Consider the following 27986-nt stretch of genomic DNA (forward strand, 5'->3'; position numbering starts at 1 on the left):
ATCATATGACACCTTTAAACTGAGACAAGTGTGTATCATTGCAAAAGAGAGAAAAATATAAAGATACAAGCATTTATAGATGCTTCTGGGAAGTGAATGATAAATGCACAATGTACATTAAAATACAAATATACACACAATTAATGTATGTATTGTCACAATAATAATTGTTATTCTCAATTTAATGGGTTTTCTTAAGTTTATTTTCAACTCAGCAAAGAAACTTAAGTTTTTATTCTTATCAAGATTTCAATTCAGCAAATAAACTGTATATTTTTAATAATGTATTGGCTTGACTTTTGTGCAGTGAAAAGGATCAGATTTCCATCTATTAATTTTTCAGCATTTTTGTGGCAGTGTTGCACTTAATTTTTCTCCTGGTTTGAACACACAAAACTGGACACCGTTCTGCCTTTATTCTGTAATGGATAGTAGGCCTACTGCTAAAATAGTTTTTTTTTTTATTATTAAAAAATATATATAGAGCAGCCTACATACAAAATGTAAATTCTCCACAATATATAAAAAGATTTAATCATTGTTTAATAATAAGTCATTTATTTGTCTTTATTCAATATCTATATAATCTACTATAATTTTTATGAGTTAGGGTTAGATAGAACTTGTTCTTAATAAGTGCAATGATCTTATCACAGCAAGCTGTAATTTTGGCACCACTTTGATTTTAATTTAGTTTAGTCTAACGTCCAGCCAATTTCTAAAGTGTGTTTTGTAGCTTTCAGGAGCCCTTAAAGCTCGTGAGAACTCGCGGAATTTTAATGACAACCCCTGTAATGTGTGCTGGCAGTTATGTGTGCAGCCTTTTAAGTGAAGGGGTGACGGGCTTGTAATTTGAGAGTCTGACCGGGGTTATTATTATCTGAACCTAGTGCAGAGTCTGAACGCTCCAGATGTTGAAACAGCCACGAGCAAGGACGCGAGGGTCTATGTGGCTCACTCCTGTTGATTTAGCCAAATACACAGGCAGGAAAGCGGACAGGAAATTTGCAATCTCAATCCGCGGACGATTCTGTGTGATTTAGCTGTTTTCGTGTCGGGATTGCTCGGCATTTCACGCCCTGGACATGCGTGGGGCTGGAGCAGGAGGGCTTGTCTAAAGTTTGAACAGCAGAGCTGAAGGTACAATTAACTGTGATAAGGCAGAGGTGGGATGATGAGTATGATGGCTTCCCCTCTGTTCCTACTGATAGCCTGTCTGGTCTCATCGCGTGTCGGAGGGGCTTTCTTCTCGGGACCCCTGCACCCGGAGATGTCCAACGGCACTTTTCATCATTATTTCGTGCCGGACGGCAACTATGAAGATAACGACGATCCCGAGAAATGTCAGATGCTGTTCAAAATGACCGACAATCGCAAATGCACCTTGGACGAGGACCAGGACTCGGTGATCCGGGACGATTTTATCATCATCAAGCGGCACATCGAGGACGCGGCGCGGGTGCTGGAGGGCATCGGGAAGAGCATCTCCTTCGACCTAGACGGAGAGGACAGCTATGGGAAATACCTGAGGCGGGAGACGACCCAGATCAGCGATGCATTTTCTAACTCCGAGAAGTCTCTTCTGGAGCTGGAGGTGAAATTCAAACAGAGCCAGGAAACCGAGCTGAAAGAGGAGCACAAGATCAGCGACGACTTCCTCGACATGATCGTACACACGCGCGACGTGCTGAAAGAGACACTGGACATCTCGCTGGGACTGAAGGACAAGCACGAGCTGCTGTCGCTCATCATCCGGAGTCACGGGACCCGGTTAAGCCGCCTGAAGAACGAGTACATGAAGGTGTAGAGGACTGTGTGTCTGCCTTCAGTACGCAGGCAAATCTCAATCTGTCTCTATGGGAAGGCATTTTAACATGAATTCCTTCAAATTAAGTAGTAATTTACTTGTAGCCTACTTGTTTTTAGTTGGCTAGCTAATTCCACCCATTGTTATCTTTTTCAGTTTATTTCAAAATAAACAATTCACATATATTAGCCTAAAGTTACTAATAACTATCCCAGTTGTCCTGGTTTAACAGTACTGTAGCTATAGTGCACTATGTATTAAGTACAAAGTCATATCTATATATGAGACATTAGTGTCGATCATTGGAAAATACTATCGCACTAGTTACAGAACACACACTGGTCTAATAAATAGGTAGCTTGTATGTTCAAAATAAACAATTCACATATATTAGCCTAAAGTTACTAATAACTGTCCCAGTTGTCCTGGTTTAACAGTACTGTAGCTATAGTGCACTATGTATTCAGTACAAAGTCATATCTATATATGAGACATTAGTGTCGATCATTGGAAAATACTATCGCACTAGTTACAGAACACACACTGGTCTAATAAATAGGTAGCTTGTATGTAGGCTATTCAATTGGTACTATGAAACTGGAATATATATATATACACAAGAACTTAAGTACATAGTGAATACTTACTATTAAAACGGAACTATACCAGCAAAATTTGGAACGCATACTAGTCAGAAGTGAATTGTTAATGTCTGAACCATGGATCCCTATAGATTAGGAAAATATTTGGAATTGTTTCTTGTCACTATCACAGTGAGTAACAGAAAATACTTAATATTAGACATAAAAAATATATGAATCACTATTGTAAATAAGTAGGCCTACTAAAAAAAGTACTAGTAACATAATACATTACTTATTTTGAAGGAATAAATGTTATTTTTTTCTGTAGCTACTTGGCAAAAGTGATGCAGCTATTCTGTGCAATAAATGAAAGCCAGTATTCACTTAATAGCAGCAAACATAAATGATGGACAGCCATTAAATGCTTTAAACTTGACAATATTACTACCATTGAGTTCTAGTCATTAATGACATTTGCAGCTTATGATAATATGACTGGAATCTCAGTCTAACCAATATAGAGTCTTTACCTCTCAGAGGAGACATACAAAACACTGAGTTAGAGTCGGCGTTGAGTTTTTCACCATTTTCTCAGATAATGATGTAGGGTATATTTGAGGAAACATTTGCTAATTTGCATTGCCATTACTTGAATGTTTCAGAGAAAATTCATGTTGGTTAAACAAGGAATATAGTTTTCATTGTACAAATGTTAGCTGTCATATTCATACTTAGGTTATGTAAGAGCATGTATACTTGGAATAGTTTTTAAGCATTCAGTCTGACAATCCTCCAAAAGATAATGGCATGAACATACTAAAAACATACATTTTATTATTATTGATTTCTATGATTACACTCGAAGGAATAAAAATACATTTGCTCTTATTTGTACATGTAATTACTTTTTGTGTGCCCTAAGAAATATATTTTATAATGAGCTTTTAAAATATTAAACTGTGAGTGTTTATATTTATAAAAAAGTGTAACTGTATTCAATTTATGAAACTGTACATGTTGCATTAAGTTTTCTTGTAATCCTCTTGAGAAGTAATGGGAAAAGGACCATTGGGAGGACATATTCCAGACAAACCAAGATGACTGCGGGCAGGATTATTGGGCTTGAAGCATTCTATGTGTAGTTCCATTCCTGAGATATATGTTGTGTATATTCCTTTTTGTAATAAAAATCTTCAAGATAGTTTGTGTGTGTGCGAGAACTGCATTGTTTTAAAACATAACAGACCAAGAAAGATTTAAAGTAATAGTTCAGAGGAAAATGAAAATTCATTCATCATTTACTCTTATGTTACCTTATGTTGTTCGAAAAATATATATATGAACAAATCATTAACAAATCGTTCTTTTGAGATGGTTGATCTGATTCACTAAATGATTAATTCACAAATTGGACTGAACTGGATCTTGAGTTCAACTCACTGACTCGATGATGAACAGCTCACTGGAGAGGGAAGATTGTCAGTGAATTATGTATTTTAGTTTGTTTCACAAATATGTATCTTAAATAAGTGCACAAGTTGTTTGGATCACAAAATTCATTGAGTTTATTTTAAATTAAGAGTTAATTCCAACACTGATGTCAAAAACTATTCAGAGGCCTCAAAACTTTGAATTTGCCATTTGTCCATTAAAAGAATTATATTGAGATGACACATTATGAATTAAAGTCACAAAGATAATATTTTTTGGCATAAAACTACTTTGTGATAAATTCATTCGTATACACAGGTTGGTGCAGAGCTATTAAGGTATGAGCAGTATGATAGTTACTCTAAGCATATGCAGGTGTCACTTTGTTTCATGTTAAAACACTGAAACAGCTGTTGCAGGACACCAACCTCCTCGACATAGCTGGAGTCCTCCTCATAAACAAGCATTACAAGACAACCAGAGTAGCTATTGAGGTATTGGGTGTTCTCTCAGTTTGTGTGTGTGTGTGAGTGAGTGAGAGAGAGGAGGGTGGAAGGGAGGGGCGGGGAAAAGAGAGAAAATGTTCAATTGATAAGGGGAACCCCAAAACTATATACTGTTTATTCATATACATATATACTGTGTGTGTGTGTGTGTGTGTATATATATATATATATATATATATATATATATAGTTTAGAATAATAATAATTAGTTTATTATTATTATTATATAATTTATTATTAAAGGGGTGGTTCACTGTTTTTATTCTAGGCTTGATTGTGTTTATGGGGTGCAGTCTAACATGTGTTAATGGTTTGTTTTTTAAAAAACGCATTATTTTTCACATAATTTACCTTTATTCCAGACCGCTCTGTCCCTTCTCTGAGAAGCGTGCTAATCATTTCCTTCTTTTATGAAGCCCCTCCCTCAGAAATAGGCGATGGGCTCTGATTGGTTAGCTAGCCCAGTGTGTTGTGATTGGCTCAACCGCCTCTAGTGCGCGTCTAAACGTCCCGCCCCTCACCTCAGCGGCATGTGCTCCGGTTGTGTTGTAAACAACTGTGTCCTTAATATCGCTTATCAGTTTGAGCCGGATTGAGAAGCAGAGGATATTATTGAAGAGGATCGTGCAGAACCTGTGCAAGCACGGCTTTTAAGCCTATGTTTTTTGCAGTGGTGCTCAGGATCTGTAAATCATTCGCCATCTTCCTCAGTCATCTCTCCTTACTCTGTTTATGTGGTAAGTGAAATCTTATGTACTGTAATGTAACAGGCTACCGCTTGCAAGCAGCTAACCATGTCCCTTTAGTGATCCCGACTTTAACATCACAGTCGGTGTTATGTTCTGATTCGCCTATTTTTCAGTGGTCTTTTGCATGCATGAGATTTACATAAGAAGGAGTAAACAATGGTGTTTGAGGCTCACGGTATGTCATTTCCATGTACAGAACTGTTATTATTCAACTATGCCAAGGTAAATACAGTTTTCCATTCTATGGCACCTTTAATACAGTACGGCAACTGCACGCGCTTCCATGTTTAACGCTTCTCATAGCGATGTGAAAATAAGTGTATAATTGGAACAGTTCATTGTTGGAGCTGAGCTGAATGAGAGAGAGAGCGAGAGAGATGCAGAGTGTGTGCAGAGCAGGGGGACTCGAGGAACAGGTCTAAGAACCGCTGCTTTAGAACATTGATTTTGAAACTTGTGAATCCATTAGAATCGTTAGAAGACAGAATCGCGATTCATATATAAATAGATTTTTATGTGCACCTCTAGTTTTCTCTTCCTCTTCTCTAAAGCAGCGCGGCATGGCCTCGCCCCCTTTGCTGCCTTTTCCCGGGGCCAGGGTTTATCAGGGTTTGTGACATCACAAACCCGGGAAGTAACTCGTTGTAGTCCCTACCAGCCGTTTTTGTAGGCCTTAAACTGCCAGAATTTTAAAAGATGATATCTGAGTTTGCATTGAACTTTCAGCTTCGTAACTTTGCAGATATTGTTCATGCGCAAACAGCTACACACTAACTAACGTTAAAAAAGTGAAATCGCAATCAACCACCCCTTTAAATATTTTAAAAAGTGAATAAATTCTGAACATAAAAATACTAGTTATTTATAAATTCTCTCTAGACTGCTTTATTTGGTCTGTTATTGTGTACTAACTGTAACTGGCAATCAATCATTAAAGATGTACTGACCCAATAATCTTCAAAAAGGAAACAAGGGGTAATCAGGGGCATGTCTGTCTGTGACCTAAACATTGCCATTATTATATATGTAATTAAAAATAACATAATTAAAACCCCCATGTATCTATCTATCAGTCTGTCTGTCTGTTATCTATATCTATTATCAGTCTTGTCTGTTTGTCATGGACACAGGCCTACTTCATACTGTAGGCCTACTATTTGTAATTATTTGAAGTGATATATAATTAATAATGAATATATATTTAAATAGTATGCAATATAGTAGGCCTTGGAAACAGTGTAGCCTAGTATGTCCACATGACAACTGCAATAACATGTAGATGCAAAAACAAGTATGGAACAGAACAGTTGTCCAGCAAAGCTGCACGTAATTTTGGCTAAGTGTCAGATGTAGTGCTGCGCACACATCATGATGATTACAGTGTGCAGCAGCAGCAGCAGCAGCAGCACCGCTACAGTGCATGTGACCCTTCACCCACTTCCAGCGCAGTGAGTTCTCACGCTTCTCAGCGCTATATAAGGCTGAAATAACCGAGCCTATCAAACCCGCTTCTTCACGGTAAGTGCCATATGCCGTTTTTATTTTCCCACATGTCTCATCAAATTTAAATGACGTGAATGAAATTGAGTGACTTGCCTATAGTAGGCTACGGGACGTTCGCGTGTATCAGGCTGATGAATAAAAGATCGCTTTGCGTTGTTGTAGTTGTGTCATACTTGTGATTTCCTCATGGCGCGTGTAATATTTTATGAATGGAAACCTCTAGTGTAGACCTCCTTTAGTTATACGCTCCATAGATCATATTCGAGAGAACAAAAAATACCCGGAAACAACAAGGCAGATGCACATTTAACTATCAAGTCTAAATAAAGGCAATACATGCTGTAGTTGGTTTGGTTTCTATTTCATTGGCAACTACAGTGCTACGTGCTGTAACGCTGGAGGCGGTATAATCAATGTGTTTCTTTGCAGGGGGAATGAAGTGGTGACCTTTCACCTACTTCCGTGTTCCTGAGATACATGAGCTAAAGTGTTTGTTCATTACATAACCGATGCTCAAAAGTCTGTTTAGGGTGCAGTGATTTTATATCATGATGTTTATTTTATATCATGGACCCACAAATGTGATTGTCGCGTTGCTGCCTGATAGACAAGCTATTTGTATAAAATCCTATTTGTAATGTGTGAGAAAAATAGTAAGCATTATATTTCTAAAGATAACATATGTTGTTTGCAGAAATGAATAATTGATATTTGTACAGCCAAAAAGTCTATCTTTGTATTATGGTGACAATGTATCCTTTTTCTAGACAAAATAATACATAATGTCAGATAGTATCTAGCATATAAATCTCACAAGAAACTATGGCTGCCAACAGAATAAAATAAATAAATGATAATCAACGGTTAGCCATGCATTAAAGGATTTTAAATGCACGATGTGGAGGCCAAGAACCACCCGACGTGAAGCCAGTCCAGCTGAAGTGCAGAGTTCAATAAGTCATAGTTTGATTAGTATGGCAGTGCTAAAGTCATCAGGTCACCTTAGCCCTAGATTAGCTTTGCTTTTATCTTGGTTACTTTGACGTACTTTAGTGTTGTCAAAGTTATGCACCCTTACAGTCATTCAGATCTGGATGACGTAATTGCATTTATCAAGAACTACCCCGGCTTTTGACCTGTCAAACAAACAGCCAGTCAGTCAACTGCCTTCTGTAAGAGAGTCAAATAAATAAATAAAAACAACTCCAGACTGGCTTGTGATTTTGTAGGGAACAAGCCTAATGTGAAGAGAACACACACTTACAAATTTTTATTTATATTTCTATTACACTACCGTTCAAAAGTTTGGAGTCACTGCGATTTTATTTATTTTTTGTTGAAGAAATTAATACATTTATTCAGCGAGGATGCATTAAATGAACCATAAGTGACAGTAAAGACATTTATAATTTCACAAAAGACTTCTGTTTCAAATAAATGCTATTTAAAAAATTGTATTAATCAAATAAATCCTGAAAAAAAATGTGTCAGTTTCCACAAAAATATTAAGCAGCACAAATGCTTACAACATCTGCATGAAGAAGAAATGTTTCTTCAGCATATTAGAATGATTTCTGAAGGATCATGTGACACTGAAGACTGGAGTAATGGCTGCTGAAAATTCAGATTTGCCATCACAGGAATAAATTAAGTTTTTTAATATTTTAAAATAGAAAACAGTTGTTTTTAATTGTGATAATATTTCACAATATTCCTGTTTTTACTATATTTTGATTAAATGGTGAGCATAAGAGACTTCTTTCAAAATCATCAAAACATCTGACCAACCCCAAACTTTTGAATGGCTGTGTAATCATTCTGGAAGCGGTTTGGCGACTACACAGCAGAACCCTTTTTAGTTTCTTTGGAACTCTTTATTAAATCAAAAGGTTACTTTTGAATACAGATATTCAGTGACTCAATGACTGAGAGTTAATTTTTATGGTAATCAAGATTTATTTATTCAAAAACCAAAACAATGTCCTAAAATGTGACATTTCTAAAGACTGAAAAATGGATTTGCAGTTGCTTGATAGCAGTTCGTTCTATGTTTACTTGACACACCTGTGTGCTGCTCACATCAATCATATTGTGGCTACAGCACATTCTGTTGTGATGACTCATCTAATTATTGGGTGAAAGGTGATATGAAGGAGTGTGCCTGTTATATGAACGCAATAACCTCATACTTTCTGTGTCCTTAGACTAGCAGCAACTGCTCACAAGTCAGGATGTTATCCTATCTTACTCGCTGGGTGTCTAGAGGTGCTTTCCAGGCACTGAAGGGGACAAGCAGTCGGCCTCAACTGGTCAAGACACCTCATCTTGGGAATCAGACACTGGCAGCAGCCCCTCTGCCCTTCACTGGGGGGAGTCCAGGAGTAAGGCAGGCCCGGGCACTGGACCAGGAGAGACTACTGCAGATTGATTGGGATGATGGGAGTTGTAGTTTGTATCCATTCACCTGGTTAAGGGATAACTGCCAGTGTCCTCACTGCACACTGCAGTCAGCACAAGCACGCAGTCTGCTGTTCACAAATCTGGACGTGCACACAGGAATGGACCAAGTACAGCTGATGGACAATAAGGTTGGTCTTTGTAAGCAAAGCTTAAAGGGATAGTTCATCCTGAATAGAAATTTGTCATCATTTACTCATTATGTCATTCCAAATGGATATGACTTTCTTTGGTGAAACTAATTTTTTTTTGCAGAATGTCCATGCTGCTTTTTTAATACAATGAAAGCGGAAGTGGAATAGAGCTGTTGCATTATGCATTGCATAAAGAAAAGTATGCTTTACCCATGGGGAAAATCAACCCAGGGCATCAGTTTAATAAAAGTAGCCCGATTCCGTAGGAAAAAACATGGTCTTTGCAACCCTGCATCCAACACGAGCTTGACTGATCACGGGTCGAGAGTAAGATAGATGTCTGACAGACCATGCTGGAGTATTTGCTGCTCAACAGATCCTGAATTCACTGACAAATATCTGATCTTGTAAGATTAGATGTGCTCCTTGACCTTTACACAGAGTGCGTGTGAATGCAAAATCGAATGTTTGCGGGAGCGGCCACAAAAATCGCGGGAGCGGAACACACACGTTGCAGGAGCGGGCGGTAATGGTCAGAAATTCAGCAGGAGCAGCATTACGAAACAGTTCCACACAGAGCTCTACTCCAGACTATCCATACATTTTATTTTTTAATAAAAACTAGACACATTGTACACTGACGTAGGCCATGTAGGATGTTACGCCCCTACCATACTGTGATGCCCTGTCCGGCTGGAGCGACGAGACAAAAACATTAAAACCCATTACAAACAAGGCATTTGTTGCATCCAGTGGGGACATAATTACTGATTATAATGACTTATACTGTCTTTTTGCACGTTGCATTGCATCTGCATTTGTTATCGGAGAAACGACAAACAACAAGCGCTACTCTACACTGCTCAAAACTCGCATTTGAATCGTCAGTGGCAAATCCTTTAAATATGAAAACGTACTTACAGGCTGTGAGTCAGCAATATTTGTCAGCATCATGGACTGTATAGGGCAGTGGTTCTCAACCCGCGGCCCGTCACGAATTCAAATGCGGCCCACCATGCTGAACACAATTAAAAAAATAACTCAGTTTTACTCATTTTGGTTTTTACATTCATTTAAAAATGTACTAAAGAAATATAAGCTAGAATGTTTTTATGTAAAATATTTTTGTTTTTCATATAGGTTATTATTTTCAGACATGAGCAGACCTACTCACATAATTAACATTATGCATTTAAGGAACACTTTCAAGCGTGCACTTTGGCAGAATTAAATTCAAATAGTCATCAGCAGCCATTAGTTTGGTCAAATTGAGTATCAGAATGGACAGATTTGTTTTTAAGGGAGAAAAACGAAATGTGAAAAATGCCAGCGAAGGAACACATACAAACAATAATAGTCGCAGTATCAGTGTAGGTAGGAGAGTGCTGGACTTTCGGCATCAACTTTCGGTTTGCCCCGCCACTCACTTAAGGATGTTCAGGCAAAAGGAAACACCCATACTACGCAGCAATCATCCTTAATTGCAGAAATGTGGCAAAACATCTCTGGAGAGACCCTCAGATTATTAAATTAGAAAGTGCTTTCCATATTTGGATCAACATAGGCTACATTTGTGAATGCACATCTTCTGCAATGTCGCGCGTCAAGTCAGTGCGTGTCTTACAGACTGCAAATTACATCGCAACTTCATTGTGCTGTTACTCCTTTCGAGCCGAATTTCACAAAATTGGTCAGCTCCCGACAGCATCGGGTGTTTTATTAATGGGGAGTAGAATTATTTATTTATTTCAATGAATGTAATCGATTAGATAGCATACTATTTAGGCTGTAATATTATCAGTTTGGTTTGTATTGGTGACGTAATATGTAAATGATATGCGTGCGGCCTGTGAGACTTGCACTTGGACCATAGTGCGGCCCAGTGGAAAAAAAGGTTGAGAACCACTGGTATAGGGTCAGCATGCACGCCGAAGGGGAAACGGGAACTGAATTCACTGGAACACCAGCATTGTAGGCTACTCTCCCAGAAAACAGTCCTCGTCCTCCATAAAATGCGCTGCACACATCTGAATATTTGGTTTGAACTGTTCTGGAACAGTGTTGTAAATACAACTTAACCACTGATTTCTAGTTGTGTCCTCTTTTGGAAAGCCAAACAAAGTAGTTTCGCTTTCACAACGAAACACACAGCATCTCCACAACATGGCGGCGGCGGCAACAATACTACAGCGAGAATAAAAGTTACGCCTTCTTTTGTTGCGTGAACATTTGGGTGGTGTTATGCAAATCTTCCCACATAGTGACGTAGACATGTGGGGGCGTGTTAGAAAGAGGCGTTTTAGGAGGGCATGTAGGAGTCTTAACTTTTATAAATAATATCTCTTTGGGTTTGAGACTTTAGTCTTTGCAACTTTAGGGATCTTATCTATTCACGAACAGCTTGTAACACGCCAAAGAGAAAGGAAAACTTGAAATCGCATCATATGACCCCTTTAAAATAAACCCGTGAATTTATTTTTTGTTTTTTTGTATTTTTAATGGGTCACAGACACACATCCATTCTATTTTTATTTAACACTAATTTATTATTCTAACCTTATCAGTTAACGGTTAATGTTCGGATAACAATTAACGGTTGTCGGTCGGGAAAATGAACAGAAATGAACATGCCTAGTTGCATTGTACTGTTTTCCAGGTTTATTCACTTTATTCCCATCCACTCTGGTGCTTTTTTGTCATTTTTAAAGCTTGATGGCCCCATTCATTTTCATTGTATGGCAAAGAACAACTTAAGGCCTGTTCACATCAAGAACGGTAATTAGAAAGATAATTATAACAATAATTATATTATCTGTTTATTGTAAGAACATGCTGATGTTTTGTCATCTGCCACTTTAAATGCAGGATGGATTCTAATTGGCTGTCAATGTTTTTATCATTCATTAGCAGGAAAAAAAAATGTTTTGAAAGTGATTCCTACAATATTGTTCCTCTGCACTCTTATTGTTATACTGTAATTGTGTGTGGGTTTTTTTTTTTTTTTTCAATTTAGAATTTTTTTTTAATCTATGTATTTAGCGTTATAGTTATTGTGTTAGATTTGTGAATGGGCCTTTAGCCATACAAGTTTGGAATTTTCTTTTTTTTCAAAAATTTTTCAAAAGTAATTTTTCATTTTTGGATGAACTATTTATTTTAAACCTGACTCTGTATTAAAGGGGTCATGAACTGCCCTTTTGATTATTTTGTACTGTTCTCTGAGGTCCACTTATAATGTTATCAAGATTTTTACATTAAAAAACATAATTTAGAATTAATAGGCAATTTTCTGTCCTGTTTTGACCCCCTCATCTCTGTTTGAGTAGGCATGGCGGATTGTAGACTCGGAAGTAAACACCCACTGCTATGATTGGCTAACAGTTGTGTGTGTTTGACAGCTACAGCCTTCATAGATGGACACTGCTGTGATTTAGGTTAAAAAAGCATAAATACTCAGAACATATCAAATGATCTGTAGTAACAGACAAAAAAATAGTGATCACGTAATAAAAACAGTTACTCACACTTGTGTGGTGCGACATTACTGTCAGATCCAATATAGTCGGCACAGAATCGTCTTTTAGTTTCAATCTTTCTGGAAATCCTGCGAAATTGTGCTTTGTTTGTAAACGAATCCGCGGTAAAATGAAGTGAACAAAGGACCAAGTTCTTACTGATGCAGTCTGGATCGTCATTAAAAATAAAGTTCATCCACTCTTTCCTAATGTTAGGATCAGAAGGAAGGCAATGCAAAGACACACAGCGTCTTCTTGTCTTTGGAGCCATCTTTATCGTTTGGTTTCTGCGTAGAGCTGTGTTTTTTTATATATTTTATTTAACCTTTATTTAACCAGACAAGTCATTAAGAACAGGTTTTTATTTTCTTATTTTGGCTTCAGTATAAGCTGTTTTTAGACTAACGAGAAGGTTCTGAGTTTTGAAACTTACAGGATGTTTTTATAGTACAATGACCTCTTATATGTCAAAAGATCAAGAGAATTTTGATTTCTCAGTTCATGACCCTTTAAAACATCCTGAGACTAAAGGTACGGTCACATTTACCGATGTTTGGCGACATTTTGCAGGCGAAATTCATTCATTTAGATAGGAATCTATATGAATATGATTTTCTTGTGAGGGTGAAAGGTTTCTCTATGCAGATTTCACACCAGGTTCAAGTTGGGGACGCAAATTCACTGCGTTGACCAACAGAAAGCTGCTTCATTTGAAACTGACTTCTGTGTAAGCTGTGCTTTTTTAAAAGTGCATTTCTAAAGTCATGACAATGAACAGTGGACCTTTTATGCTAATGTGACCGCACCTAAACACTGTATATCTGCTGTGGTATTGTAGTATTGCTGGTTATGGTTAGGAAGTCTGGTGGAGGCTCCAGCACACAGTACTATGCAAGTGCGCAGCTATTTTCCAGCCAAGTTTACATGTAGGTCATTGTCTTATAGCAGTGTTGGGCTCGTTACTCAAAAAATTTAATTTATTACTCGTTACTAGTTACTCCTTTCAAATGTAATATTATTACTCAACTTATTATTTTCTGGCAACAGTAAGTAGTTACACTGCTAGTTATATTACTTTCATGATGTATTTAATCAAAATAAATCACGTAAGTTCATAAGAAAATGTTTCGTTTTCTAAAAAGATGTTTAATTATAGTAATATAATTTATATCGGGATCAGAGGGATGTGGGTGGGTAAGCCATGTAATGCCAGAGTAGAGCAATGCCACAATCATCAGATCATCTTTTCTCCTGACAAAATTAATGTAATGGCAATATTTACATCCGCTGAATGTAAGCTTGTCTGCTGCACTGCTGACTTCATGTGCCTGTGCAAGTTTTGAAAATTATGAAAATAAATCTAGGAATTATTAGATTGTCGGATTTCAAAACAGTAGTGGTTGAGGCATCAAAAGTAACTAGGTAACGAGCTGTTTTATGGATGGGAACTGTAATATAATTACTGAAATCTTATTAGTAATTAGTTACACTACTAGTTACAGCAAAAAGTCATATTATTACTGTAACTAGTTAATAGTAATTAATTACTGCCCAACACTGTCAAATAGTCCTTAAACCGTTTTTTTCTTTTTTTCTGAAACTCATTGTAGGTGTCCATTACTTGGCCTGATCAGCACAGTAGTGAGTTTGATCCTGACTGGCTAAAGAAACGGTGTTTTTCTTCTGAAGCAAGACAGGCTTTGCAAGAGGAGCTCTTCCTTAATGGTGGGTTCATTGTCATCTATCTGTCTTCATTGCCATAATCTTTGTATTAGCCATGTCTCTTTTTTTAAGATATATACATCTCTAATCTCTCTATGGTTTATAATGTATGGCCAATATAAAGTAATATGTTTTATATAGCAACCAAGAGATTTTTTTCCCTGTATAAAGCAGCAGTCCAGTTATGCAGACAAAATGCTTTCATCCTGCTGTTGTCATTTTACTCTTGATTCATGTATGCACCGCTTGAGTGTGTTGGTTAATCTGGCCTTATATTTGTTGATATCCTTGTACCACACTACCCCTATTAAGGCACACTTTAAATTGAAACACCTTTTTCTGAGTCTTTCAGTTTAATTTTTTAAGTAAAATGAACTAGATGGGTTTTGTTTTTTGTTTTAGACAACCATTTTTAGGATCGCTTCATATATAGTTGAAATGCACTCATGTAGGCTAATATCTGTGCATTATTTGAATTAATGTGTGGCGTGTGGTCTGGACAGCAGATACGTTTGTAGTGTGCAGGCACTTCTCCCCTGAATCGCCCCTGAATGGAAAGACTTCTTCCACTTCCTGCCACATGGAATAGAGATTTAAGGCCATTTGAGAAGAGTGAGCTGTTGAGGGATGCTGTGGTTGGAGCAGACTGAACAATGTGTTCTGCCACATGGAATAGAGATTTAAGGCCATTTGAGAAGAGTGAGCTGTTGTACTTACACCACTCTTGAGGGATGCTGTGGTTGGAGCAGACTGAACAATGTGTCTGCCAGAACAAGCACCCTGCACATATTTGTGTGTCCTGGGATTTTAAGATTACATTTTCTAAATGAATGCATGTCACTGCATGGGGCTTTGTAACAGATTTTGTTCACCACAAAATGTTCTTTAGTTTGAAACATCTTTCTATTGTTTTTAACCTTGTGATTTTCTCTTTAAAGTTGAGGAAATGATGCTGTTGTTTTGTTTAAAGGCACAAAAGGCATCTTCATGTGCCCCTTAAAACATTGAAAGACAACCAATACATTTTCATGGTTTAAAGCATAGACTGCACATCACAAGTGTCTGCTTCTAGCTGAGGTATAACACACACAAGGCTTGCAAGTGTTTAACAACGCTCCTTAACTGGCACATAATATGACAGTTCTGCCCCTTGTTTTAAGACCTCCCATATAAACTCTCTTCAAACTGCCTGAAAGAGACCTGTAAAGCTCTCACCTTGCTATAAGATGTCTGTCTCGGGAGTAATCTGCCATTAGCCATTTCCTGACAGGTTGGCACCATTTGTAGACAACTGATGTGTCCTTCATGGTGTTTCTCAATCTCTCTACAAATTGAGGAGGACCAAGGGTTGGGCCTTATGTCTGTTTAATTGTCGCACCAACCTGTCCACTCTTGTTTTTAAGCTATATCCATTTTCTTTAACTCCCAGTTTTATATTAGTGCAGTGTAAGTGGCTTATTTTGTGATGGTTTTTTTCGGAGGTGAGGCAAAATTGCTGTGTAAAAGTATTGCAATTTAAAAGTTTTATTTTTTTTGAAAGATAAGGATGCATTGATCCTTGATCCAAAATTACAGTAAAGACCATTATAATCTTAGAGGACATTTTCATTGTACATAAATGCTGTTCTGTTACTATACATCAAAGAATCCTAAGAAAATGCATCACAATTTTCACAAAGATGTTAAGCAGCAGAACTGTTTTTAGCACTGATTATAACAAGAAATGTTACTTGAGGTTTTTAAATGACCATGTGGCACTGGCTGGAGTAATGGCTGTATATAAACAGTTACTGTAAAATATACAGTAACATTAAAATAGAAACAGTTATTTTAAATTGTAATGAGTATTTTTTTCTTGTTTTTTCTTTCTTTCTTGAAAGTATATAGCTCACACTAGGCTTTTTATGACCCAGTGAACTGATTCACTCAAATGAGTTTTTTCTAGTGTGGCTGTAGTGTCTCTTTTACAAAATGGCACAAGTGTGCTTTACTGCTGTTCAGCTGACATCATGCATGCAATGACATCATAATCAGGGCATCAAGACCGCATTGTTCCCGTCTAAGTTCAAAAACAGCAAAACAGTCACATTGCTGCATTAGATGAAAAACAGTTCACTCTTCCCACACAGAAAAAGGCCACACTGGCACAGGCCAAAGATTAAGATTACTTAAATAACAGCTGAAGTAGTACTTTGAAAACCCTATTTTTCCAAATGGCTTATGGAAAACTAATGGCTTGACTCAAAAGAGGTGTCTTGCTTCATTTTCTTGAGAAGCGCACGGGACGTAAACTGAATATAGGATGCTGCGCACATGTAAATTGAGTTATTCAAACCATATAAATCCATTTTCCATATCCTATTTGAAGGGGATCTCTATTAGTGGTTTGTACTTGGGTTGTGAGCTTCTGTCTGTCCTGTTCTTAGTGCACTCTGCTCTGTGCTGAGCTCTCAGTAGGGACTCTGTTGACAGAGTTTGACTGGACGTACTGTAGCTGCCTGCCAGCAACAGCAGCCACGGCTTCACATTACCATAGCTGGAATAATCACAGAGGCAATGCTGAAGGAAACTGTTCAAGCAGACATAAGCTGACACCTTTCTTTTCCTGCATGCATTTGTGTGCATAAATGTATGTGTTTCCATCTTTTTTAGAGGCTGATAGGGTCATTTGAAAAATAATATACATTTTCATAAAAGTGTCTCAGAAGCCCCTGCTGGGCAGAATGATAGCATGATATTAATCTCTGGCTCTGAAGTCAACATTAGCACTGCCAGGAAACCCTAGTATGTCAGCGTGACAGAGAATATTGCACATTACACGCTTATAAGAGCTGAACATTACTGACCTGGACTGACTGAACCACTTCACGCTGGGCCCAGTGCCCAGCTCACTCGCTCTCTCTTTTGATCAATTTCATACCAGAACCTCAATATTAGTGTGAGATTGTGGGTATTTTCTCTGCCTTGTGTGTCAGTCAATTCAGGTTTTGTTTGCATTAACTTGATCGCACGTTTATATGATTGCATATTCATACTTCTGTCAGTGTGTATTGTGACTGATTTAGCAACAAGGTTTCCTCTCTCTGGGTTACATCTGTTTTCAATGCATTTCGTCAACTTGAAACGACACATTTTATATAACTATGGTTGGTAATAACAAAATACCATTTTAGTTAGTCTGCTGGGTGGCCAAGCTTCTGAAGCTGAAACCATTCAAAAACAGCATTTCTTAGGCGAGTCCAGCAAATTCATGTTTTTTTCAATTCAAGTTTATTTGTACAGCGCTTTTCACGATACAAATCATTGCAAAGCAACTTTACAGCAAATTAAGTTTCTACAATATTTAGTGATAGCTTATCAGTGGTGACTGTCAGTTAATGTACAAATGGCAGAAATGTACGGAAAAATCAATTAAAGATGTAATAAAACAGACGATGAACACTATTAACAGCAATTATTATATGATGCAATCAAACTTATAGCAAAATGTGGTAGTTCTGTATGTTGTTTCAGGGTTGGCATCATCTGAGGGGGTCTGAGGGCTTGCATCATCTCTTCTCAGGTGTTCTGGATCCAGACTGAAGCTTGTGTAAATCCTAGTTACGTCAATCCCGTGGCAGAAACAGAGAAACAAATGAATTCAGCTGTAAACAAACGGCCACGTTTCATTCAAATGTTTCATTTCAGTGCCTCTAGTGATGCCAAACAGAAATGCATCAATAACTGTTTTCAAACAGGTTTCTTAAACATTCCCCCATCTTTCATTGTTCAAATTTCAAGCCCTCCATTCACCCCCAACTGCTTTACCTTTATTTGTATATTTATGAGAATGTTTGTTATGAGCCACAAAGAGACAGCTGTTATATTTGTGCTCATGCTGCTCATCACCATGGATATCCTGCATGTGTGTCAGCTGTGGTTAAATCGATTGTAGATGCTTCTACCTACACTCTTAAAAATAAAGGTGCTTCACGATGCCATAGAAGAACCTTTTTTGTCTAAATGGTTCCATAAAGAACCTTTAACATCTGAAGAACCTTTCTGTTTCACAAAAGGTTCTTTATAGTGAAAAAAGGTTCTTCAGATTATAAAAAGGTAAGAAAGAGATGGTTCTTTAAAGAACCTTTGACTGAATGGTTTTTTGTGGAACCAAAAATGGTTCTTCTATGGCATCGCTGTGAAGAACCTTTTGAAGCACCTTTATTTTTAAGAGTGTAGTCAGGGGGTCTGGAATATACAAACTTTATTTATCCTGTTGAGGTGTGACTACCTCTGGGATAATATCCATCTAAGAAATGTTATTAATGCTCATACGTCATGACAAAGTATCTTGAGGGGAGTATCTGTGCAAGCTGGAAATACACTAGTACCATTCAAAAGTTTGGGGTCGGTAAGATTTTTAAAATGTTCTCAATGTAAAAGTCTCTTATGCTCACGAAGACTGCATTTATTTTTTTAAAATGTAATTTATTCCTGTGATGGCAAAGCTGAATTTTCAGCAGTCTTCAGTGTCACATGATCTTTCAGAAATCAGTCTAATATGCTTTCTAAATTGTCTCTTTTTGTGGAAACCATGATACATTTTTTTCAGGATACTTTGACGAATAAAAAGTTTTAATGAATCACATTTATTTTAAACAAATCTTTTATCGCATTATACATGTCTTTACTGTCACTTTTGATTCATTTAATACATCCTCGCAGAATAGAAGTATTCATTTCATTGTTTTCTTTCTGACCCCAGACTAATGAATGGTAGTGTAAATGATTTCTTAAACTGGTAAGAAAGCATAATCGGCCAGGAGTTCTTTTCTTTCACTTGTTGCTCCTGAACTATATTTGTCTCTGGATTCTCTGCTGTGACAAATTCTCCAGTGGAACAGTTTTCTAAATTGAGAGAAGCTGAGAAAGAGGTGCGGGGCTGAAAAATAATTCTACAGCATAAAGGTCCAAGCAGTGAATTGCAGACATAAGTGCAGAACGCTTGCTCTCACATGCACACTTCTAGAGGTCGTCTGTGAAAGTAGACATAAGAACCAGAATTTTCCAGCAATATTTCCTCAAACATGCAGGCTCTCACACAGTGTTCCGACCGATATGTTCTGGCCTCAACCCTGACACACACACACACAATCCTTCATTATGTTAAGACACACTTGGGATGGTTATAGGTGCAATATGTTCACACACACACACACACACACACACACACAATCCTTCATTATGTTAAGACACACTTGGGATGGTTATAGGTACAAAGTTTCTATCGTGTTTATTTGCATTGTAAATCAGGGTGCTTAGAGAATGAGAAACAGAGATAGGAATGATAGAAACAGAAACATGTTTAGCTTGGAAAGGATTTTAGTTGCTGACTTTTTAGTATTGCTGACACACAATTATTTAGACTTGAGCCACTGATGACTTTGCTTTTTAATTTACCACTGGGCCTTCTAATGCAGTTTCCTGAACTAGGTTTTGTGGTGGAACTTCAAGAGGTTCGTGAGTTGCTAAAAAATAAAATTTATCAAATCATAAAAATATATACAATTATGAAAATATATGATTTAAGGTTTCTCTGTTTCTTTACACTCCATGACACTAGACACTAAGTTGTGTTATTGCTTTGTGATGATTTGTGTTGTTTATTATAATGTTTATTTATACGCGTGTCTGTGTTTCAGAGCGTGAGTATTGGGATTCAAGTCTGCAGATCCCCACAGCTGACTTTGAGGAAGTTCTACATGATGACAAGGCTGCCCTGGCCTGGCTAGAGGCTCTGAGACGCATTGGCATTGTCTACCTGAGGGGGGCGCCGGCAGAGCAGGGCCAGGTGGCCAGACTGAGTCAGAGGATTGGCTATCTCCGCCTCACCTTTTACGGGTATGGTCTGAAGCTTTGGCTGCAATCTAATTAAAGCAATGAAATGCCTATTTTTAGATAATTATAATGGTTTAACAATTGGGTTAGTGAGCAAAGACACAAACAGAAGTAGCAAATACAGTCATTTTAATACTGCAGACTTGGAAACAGTGGAGTAATAGGAGTCATTCTCATCCTGCCAACACGCAGTATATTACTACTTACTCAGTGATCAAGAACAGTTGGAAAATCTTCTTTATGGCTCTTTAACTGACTGCCTATTTGCAAAATATATGCACAAATATTTAGTCTGTCACTGGAAACTATGAAAAATAATTATGTGGTAGTTCTATAAGTTTCTCAAAAATACCATTTCAGAAATTGTTCAGAATTCAGAAAACTGATTTTGAACATCTGCGACCAAAAATTGTGCAAAACTGCCATTTATGCCAGAACTGTCATTCTCACTCCAAGATCTACAAAGAAAGACAAATAACCTACTGCAAAGGGCACAAACCCATCATTCATGGAAAACATAATGTGGTGTGATGAGTAATGTGGTTTGATCTTCTACCCTAATGCGTTACATCTGGACAGGTTTATAACTGAAGGAAATAAAAAGTCCCTCAGCCCACAATGTCTGTTGAAAACATGGTAGATGTGTAGTGTTCAAGGCACCGGTCTCATTCGGTCTGAGGATTCTCTCCAACAGCCAACCAAACAAGGCCATTTTAAAGGACCAGGTGCATCTTATACTGTAATCTCATTTTCTTCATGAGATTTTTTGGTGTTGGTAGTTTGGGGTCGGTAATCATTTTTAAATAATGTTTTTGAAAGTCTCTTATGCTCACCAAGGCTGCGTTATTTAATCAAAAATACAGCAAAAACAGTAATATTGTGAAGTTCAAAAGAACAGCATTTATTACAAAAAGTATGTTTTGTTATGTTAATTGTCTTTACTATCCCTCTTGATCCACTTAATGCTTTCTTGCTGAATAAAAGTATTAATTTCTTTAAAAAAAAAAAAAATCGTACCGACCCCAAACTACTATATATATATATATATATATAGCTAGTTTTCTGGAACACCAAAACTTGTTATACAGCATTTTAAGAAAGACTAAAATTAGACACTGAATAACCATTTATAACCTGTCATTATACTTGGTAATGGTATGTTGTCAGGTATTTTGGTTATTTTGTCCATCCCTGAGAAGAATAATGGTTGCTATTACCTTTATCTCTAGTCCTCAAGTCATATTTCTGTTTCTGCCTCTCACATCTCTGCTATTGACTTGAGAGTAAAGTAGTGTGTAAAACTGATAATGCAACCATAGGACTGTTCAGTTTGAATAAGATTATCATGGATGTCACAGTATGGGTCATCTGTCTACACCATGCTTTGATGAAAGCATTTTGTGCTGAAACTGTTGGCCAACTATCAGAACATTGTTCTGTTAAAAAAAAAAACACACAAATGATGTGAAAGAGCTTTGCTTTACAGTCAGTTAAACTGGTTCCATTGCTCTAGACTTACTGAGCCCATTTTATTAATCAAAAACCATTGAAATTCTGATTTATTTTCTTGCCAGACACCAAAGCTTCTCACAAGAACATGCAGGGAACATTTTTAAAAAGAAAAGATGAGGGAATGGATACCCCAGCCTAGAAACAGACAGATAGAGGAACTGAAGTACTAATCACAAATCCATGCATGTGAACTCCCTCTCAGCTGACACCTGTTAAGTGACAGGCTGAGTGATTTAACAGCGCACTAGCCCCAGGAGCTCACTCAAACTGGCCAAAAAGCCAATTCACCTGACCCAGACTGGAACAAAAAAGCACTGCATCTGCCAAATCAAGACTTCACTGGCTAGGGATCTTCAGGCTAAAGGAGGAGGCTGTGGTGAAAAATTTCAAAGGCTTTATCAATGCCTAGAAACACAGTGAAGTCTATTATTAAGAAGTGGAAGGTATTTGGTAAAACACAGGCCCTCCCTGCATCAGGACGTCGCTCCAAACTGGATGAAAGAGTCAGAGGAAACTGGTCAGAGAGGCAACCAAGAGACATACAGCAACTCTGAAGCAGTTGCAGGAATTTATGACAAAGTGTAGTCGTGTGCATGTGATAACAATATAACAAATTCTCCACAAATGTGGCTTGTATGGGAGGGTTGCAAGAAAAAAGCCACTCCTCAAAAAAAGGCCACATGCAGTCACGACTGAGCTTTGCCAAAATGCACCTTGAGGATTCTGAGGCAGATGAGACTAAAATGGATTTATTTGGCCTCAACACCAAACGATATTTCTGGTGGAAATCCAAAAGAGCTCACCATCTAAATAACATCATTCCTACAGTAAAGCAAGGAGGTGGTAATATCCTGTTATGAGGGTGTTTCTCTGCAGCAGGGACTGCAGCACTTGTCAGGATAGAAGGAAAAATGGATGGGGCAAAATATCAACAAATTCTTGAGGAAAATCTGTGGAATGACTTGAAGACTGCAGTCCACAAACGGTCACCATCAAATTGAACTGAACTTGAGCAGTTCTGCAAAGAAGAGTGGGCAAATATATGCAAAGTTAGTAGAGACATATCCCAACAGACTAAAGGCTGTATTAAAGCAAAAGGTGGTTCAACAAAATACTGACACAAGGGGGTGATCCTTTTTCCAACTCAGTGATAGTTTTTTTTGTTTTGTTTTTCTGATATATTGGTATATCTTTCACTTGGATTTTATAAGTTGCACTGAGTGAATACAGCTGGATAAAACTTAGTTTCAGGCTTCAAAGCAACGGAATTAGATTATTTTAAAGGGGGGTTATTCTTTTCTATACCCATTTTTTTGTGGGCACAGAGTCACAAAGGTTTACTTAAGGTTACTCGAGTAATTTTTAGGGTAAAATTTCAAATAGTGCTTTAATAAGAACTCAACTGGATCAAAAAGGCTAGTTCTGGATAAGTAAGCAAGGATCTCTGTAACATTATTACATAATTCATATTTGTTTTTTATTGTTAAAGTCCTGCAAAAAATGTTTTTATTGTTTTTTAAAATTATTTTAAAAAATGTATTTTATTTATTTATCTTTCAGTATAAATCGTGTAAGACTTGTATTTAGATAATCTATTGAGTTTATTTTTCGACAATACGGTTTTTGGTTTTTGTTTGTTTTAAGCATAAATAAATCTTATTTTAGGCTAACAAAGGCAATTTGTTAATGGGTAAAATAGGAAAAATAATTATGATATAAAAACATAAGATATATTTTCTGAAAACAAGTTTATCTTACACAGATGTACTTTTGAATGAAGTAAATAAAAAAGACAAAAATAGGCATTGCAGCTTTTTTTTTTCTTTGCAGTGAGTAGGTTCATCAAGAATTCACTACCAAAAAAAATCACTATTAAGTTCTCACACTGCGTTGCCATAACAAAAATGTCTGCTTTGTTCATTGAAGTGATTCCTTAGTCTTGTCCTGTCCTGATCCATCGCCCCCTCTGTGATTTCACAGACACACGTGGCAAGTTCAGGACAAGCCCATGGCTAACAATGTTGCATACACTTCTGGAGAACTGAGCCTGCACACAGATTACCCTGCTCTGCACCATCCACCTGGGGTGAGTTTACACACACACACACACACACACACACACACACACACCATACTGTGCTACCTTACTCATTAAGTGAATATATGCATTCTTTAATTGTGAGGGGACTCCCTTCAATGTGATTTTTTTTCACCAGAGGACTGCTGTTGTAATTCCTATATGTGTGTATTAACCACTGGTTGTGTGTGTGTGTGTGTGTGTGTGTAGGTGCAGTTCCTGCATTGTGTCTGTCAGGCTGATCAGGGTGGTGAGAGTGAAGTGGTAGATGGGTTTCACATGGCGGAGCAGCTCCGCAGGGAGGATCCTGAGGCGTTTAACATCCTCTCCTCGCTCAGGGTGGACTTCACAGACAGCGGTGCTGACTACTGTGACTTCAGCGTGCAGTCCAAAAACCACATTATAGAGTAAGACAGACTGTGGCTCCAGCAGACACATACATACACACATAATCACGCATAGCTAATGCAGTGGATTCACTTTGTCTCATCTCATCATCATCAACACTGACTGTACGTAAATAATGTTAAACAGCACCATCTCATGGTCAGTTATAGAACTGAGACTCATAAGAGCTACATTTCTACCAATGAATGCGTTTATTACAATAGAAAATTCATTATTGACATGTTGTTCCAAACCTTTGTGACTTGCTTTCCTCAGTGTAACGCAAAATTGTACTGGTTACGCTTTCCCATGCAATTATAAACAACAATACACTATATTAGTTCTCATAAATCCTCCTAACTTTAATACAAACTAGTTTGTAATGTGCAGTGTGGACTCTGAGGGTCGGGTGACGAGGATCAACTATAACAACGCCACACGAGACTCGGTGCTGGATGTGCCTCTGCATCAGGTTCAGCCCTTCTACTCGTCTCTAACGGCCTTCGTGGAGCTGCTCAGCAGGCCTGAAAACATGTGCACATACAGAATGGAACCAGGTCAGTGTGACCACACAGTTCACCTCTTTACCTTATCAGATTATTGGTGTTATAGTTCACATTTGCACTAAAGTCGACAGTCTCAACTGCGTAATAGACAAAGATGAAGCATTTTCGAAGGCTTATGAATTTGGGATTAGGCTCAGGCTTTGGAAACTTTTCCATTTTAAATCTAATTCCAGGGTTTTCAAAAATGTTCACAAGAATGATCTCATATTATCTCAAGTATTTTGAAGCCCTAAAGCTTTCCCTTTGCTGCTATCCTTCTTACTAAACCAAATATGACAACATAAGAATTGCGCGTGTATAAATAGGGGACTGATGCTGGTTGTTCATTTCATCTCTGCGCAGGTGACATGGTGACCTTTGATAACTGGCGTCTGTTGCATGGCCGAAAGAGCTACCTGTCACGAGGTCAGAACTCAAGACATCTAGAAGGAGCATATCTGGACTGGGATGAGGTCATGTCCCGTCTCAGGATCCTCCGGAAAGCTGTCCGTGGAGATAGCTAGACACTTCTCTTCATCCACCACACTACAGTGACAGTTAATGATAGGAATAATCTGTTTCTTCAAGATAACTTTAAAAACATCTCTTCACTGTAGAAAGTTTTGGGTCGTAGGAATATTTTCTGTTGGGCATTTCAGTTTTGGCAAGTAGATCTTTGCTCTTCTGTAGTTAATATAATACTGTTATTGCGGCCTTTTACTGAAGGGATCTTGGAGTCTTCAGCTCTTTCTTGCAGTCATTTTCTTTGTCTTGACTTATTACTATATAAGGGACAGTTTGTCAGAGGTAATTTGGCTTTAGTCTTAATATATTAATGACGAAATTTTGTTTGGAACTAAATGTTTAGCATATGTATGGACAACTGCCCAAAGTATGGTACTAGTCTGAGCTTATGCAATGGGTTTATTCTGAACCACTAATGTTTTCATCAGTCATATAGTCCATGTTGCAACAAAGTGACATCTCTGGCACAGTTTGAGATTGAGTTTGTGATGTATTATATCATTTTCCTTTTTAGCTTTTATGTATTTCACATGTGGTGGCAACAGAACTAAACCTTTTTAGCCAACCTTTGTTTGTCTTTAAGGGATTATTATTTTAACGGACAGTACTTTAACCTCTCCTTCACATAAACATATGTGATACATTGATTTTTACCCACAAATAGTTTCCCCATTTTATGCAGTAATGAACCATTCAATTTATATTTGCTTGTACTGTAAATAGTAGTTCGGACAGTGATGGGCCATCGACTGTTTCTCGTGGTACAGAATTATTTATAAGCTGATGCCTAAAACAAATTGTCTCTGTTTTGATATACTGTATGGAGACTGGATAGTCAATTTAATTACTATCAGTACTTGTATAGTGATTGTCATGAGCAGTGGAGAATAAGGTCTTTGATACTTGAAAGGCCTCAAATATGAAATTGTTATAGAAAGAAAAACTGGCCAATTTGTACTAATGCAGCAACAATGCAAATATAGCTCATGTGGCTAATAAGTCTAATTAGTAGACGAGTTGCAAACCTGCTATAGCCTCAATTTTTGTTAATGGACAATTTTGATATTTAAAGAGCTCAAGATTATGAGCACCTCCAGTGGGCTTTTTTGGATGGGCGTCCACGTAAACAATGCAATGTTTATATAAAAAATGTTGGAGCTGAAGCCTTACAATGTTTTAGCAGTACTCTGACAAAGATATTCTTTTTCCAAAATGACAATAAAATAAATTTATATACAGAGATGTCTCATTTCTTTTTCATTAATGCACTTACACAAAAACTCACATGCTGTGGTTATAAATCTACTGGGTCCGTTTTTGAATATGTTGCAAATATGTAGGCTTTTGATGAAAGAAAAAAAAAAACTTGAAACTGAACTCAAATTTAAAACGGATTCTATTCATTCATTTAAAATTATTATAGTGGTGACTATGAAAATGTTACATTTGTATTTGATGTTGATTTTAAAGTTCCAATTGAAGTATTTGACAAATAACTAAAATAATAAAAGCTGAAATAAACTAGTTTCTATATGGTCAGGAAAAATTACAAAATTCTAGGAGGCAAATATCATCCCTTAATTTGCTTTTGATGAAAGAAAAAAAAAAACTTGAAACTGAACTCAAATTTAAAACGGATTCTATTCATTCATTTAAAATTATTATAGTGGTGACTATAAAAATGTTACATTTGTATTTGATGTTGATTTTAAAGTTCCAATTGAAGTATTTGACAAATAACTAAAATAATAAAAGCTGAAATAAACTAGTTTCTATATGGTCAAATATAGGAAAAATTACAAAATTCTAGGAGGCAAATATCATCCCTTAATTAAAAAAAAAATTGTGTCCGCTATATAATAACTAATTCATACAGTAACAATACGTACAGTCACAGAGTTGGGTTGGACATCTTTTATTTTCATATTGCCAAAGCTGTACAGGTTCTATAAATATTTTTAAATGCTGAAATATTTACAACCATGTCTCCATTTTTTCCTTTCCCTCTTGTTCTAAACAATACAGACTAAAATGAAAGCCCAAATAATGTGCAACTTTATCTCTCTCACACTTTCAAACAACAGACCTGATCCACTGTCCAACTCAAAACATCAGTTTTGGGAGACTTGGACTCCGGGAAATCATTTGTGTGCTATTTACATCTCAAAACCAATATTGAGTGGGCTTTTCAAGTCCATTTACAGTCTGCATACAACAACTGAATTGAATGGAGACGCAATACAACACTTCATACATCTAAATTACTAAAAATGTGAGCAAAACATAAAAGAATATTAAAATATGTAAATGTGACAGCTGTACTGCCAAATTTAGAGATGACCCGAGAAAATCTGCACCTCTACGTACAATCACACTCTCTTGCCATCAGTGTTTCTAACACACACACACACACACACACAAACAGGAAGAGGACACTTCAAACAGGACATTTTGGACAAGAATTTTCCATCACTATTTAAATAATCTCCAAATGCAGCTGTCTTATAGATTAATAATGCCTTTTTTCATTGCTGTGTCAAAATAACGACAAGAAATGAACAGAAAACGCAGAAGTGATGCCTGATCCGCTCTCTGGTCTCCTCATTATGAACACAGGAGGACAGTGGATGAGCTCTGAGGACATGACTGGACTTG

The 27986-nt window shown here is 37.2% G+C and overlaps 2 protein-coding genes across 2 annotated transcripts; both read left to right on the forward strand.

The window, feature by feature from the left end:
* The first annotated feature begins 902 nt into the window (after positions 1-902).
* LOC107553104 (fin bud initiation factor-like) lies at positions 903-1917 on the forward strand. The gene has a single exon (XM_016235229.1). It carries the CDS (start codon positions 1172-1174, stop codon positions 1805-1807), a length of 636 nt encoding a protein of 211 aa, XP_016090715.1. The 5' UTR covers positions 903-1171; the 3' UTR covers positions 1808-1917.
* Positions 1918-6467: 4550 nt separating this feature from the next.
* On the forward strand, positions 6468-26634 carry LOC107553100 (gamma-butyrobetaine dioxygenase-like). Its single transcript, XM_016235222.1, has 8 exons — positions 6468-6595; positions 8785-9168; positions 14297-14411; positions 20090-20288; positions 23778-23883; positions 24085-24281; positions 24652-24818; positions 25170-26634. The coding sequence occupies exons 2-8, from the start codon at positions 8812-8814 to the stop codon at positions 25328-25330; spliced, it is 1302 nt and encodes a 433-aa protein (XP_016090708.1). The 5' UTR covers positions 6468-6595; positions 8785-8811; the 3' UTR covers positions 25331-26634.
* The last annotated feature ends 1352 nt before the right edge of the window (positions 26635-27986 follow it).

This window comes from Sinocyclocheilus grahami, unplaced genomic scaffold (assembly GCF_001515645.1).
Source record: "Sinocyclocheilus grahami isolate Dianchi unplaced genomic scaffold, SAMN03320097.WGS_v1.1 scaffold464.1, whole genome shotgun sequence".
Classification (NCBI taxonomy): Eukaryota; Metazoa; Chordata; class Actinopteri; order Cypriniformes; family Cyprinidae; genus Sinocyclocheilus; species Sinocyclocheilus grahami.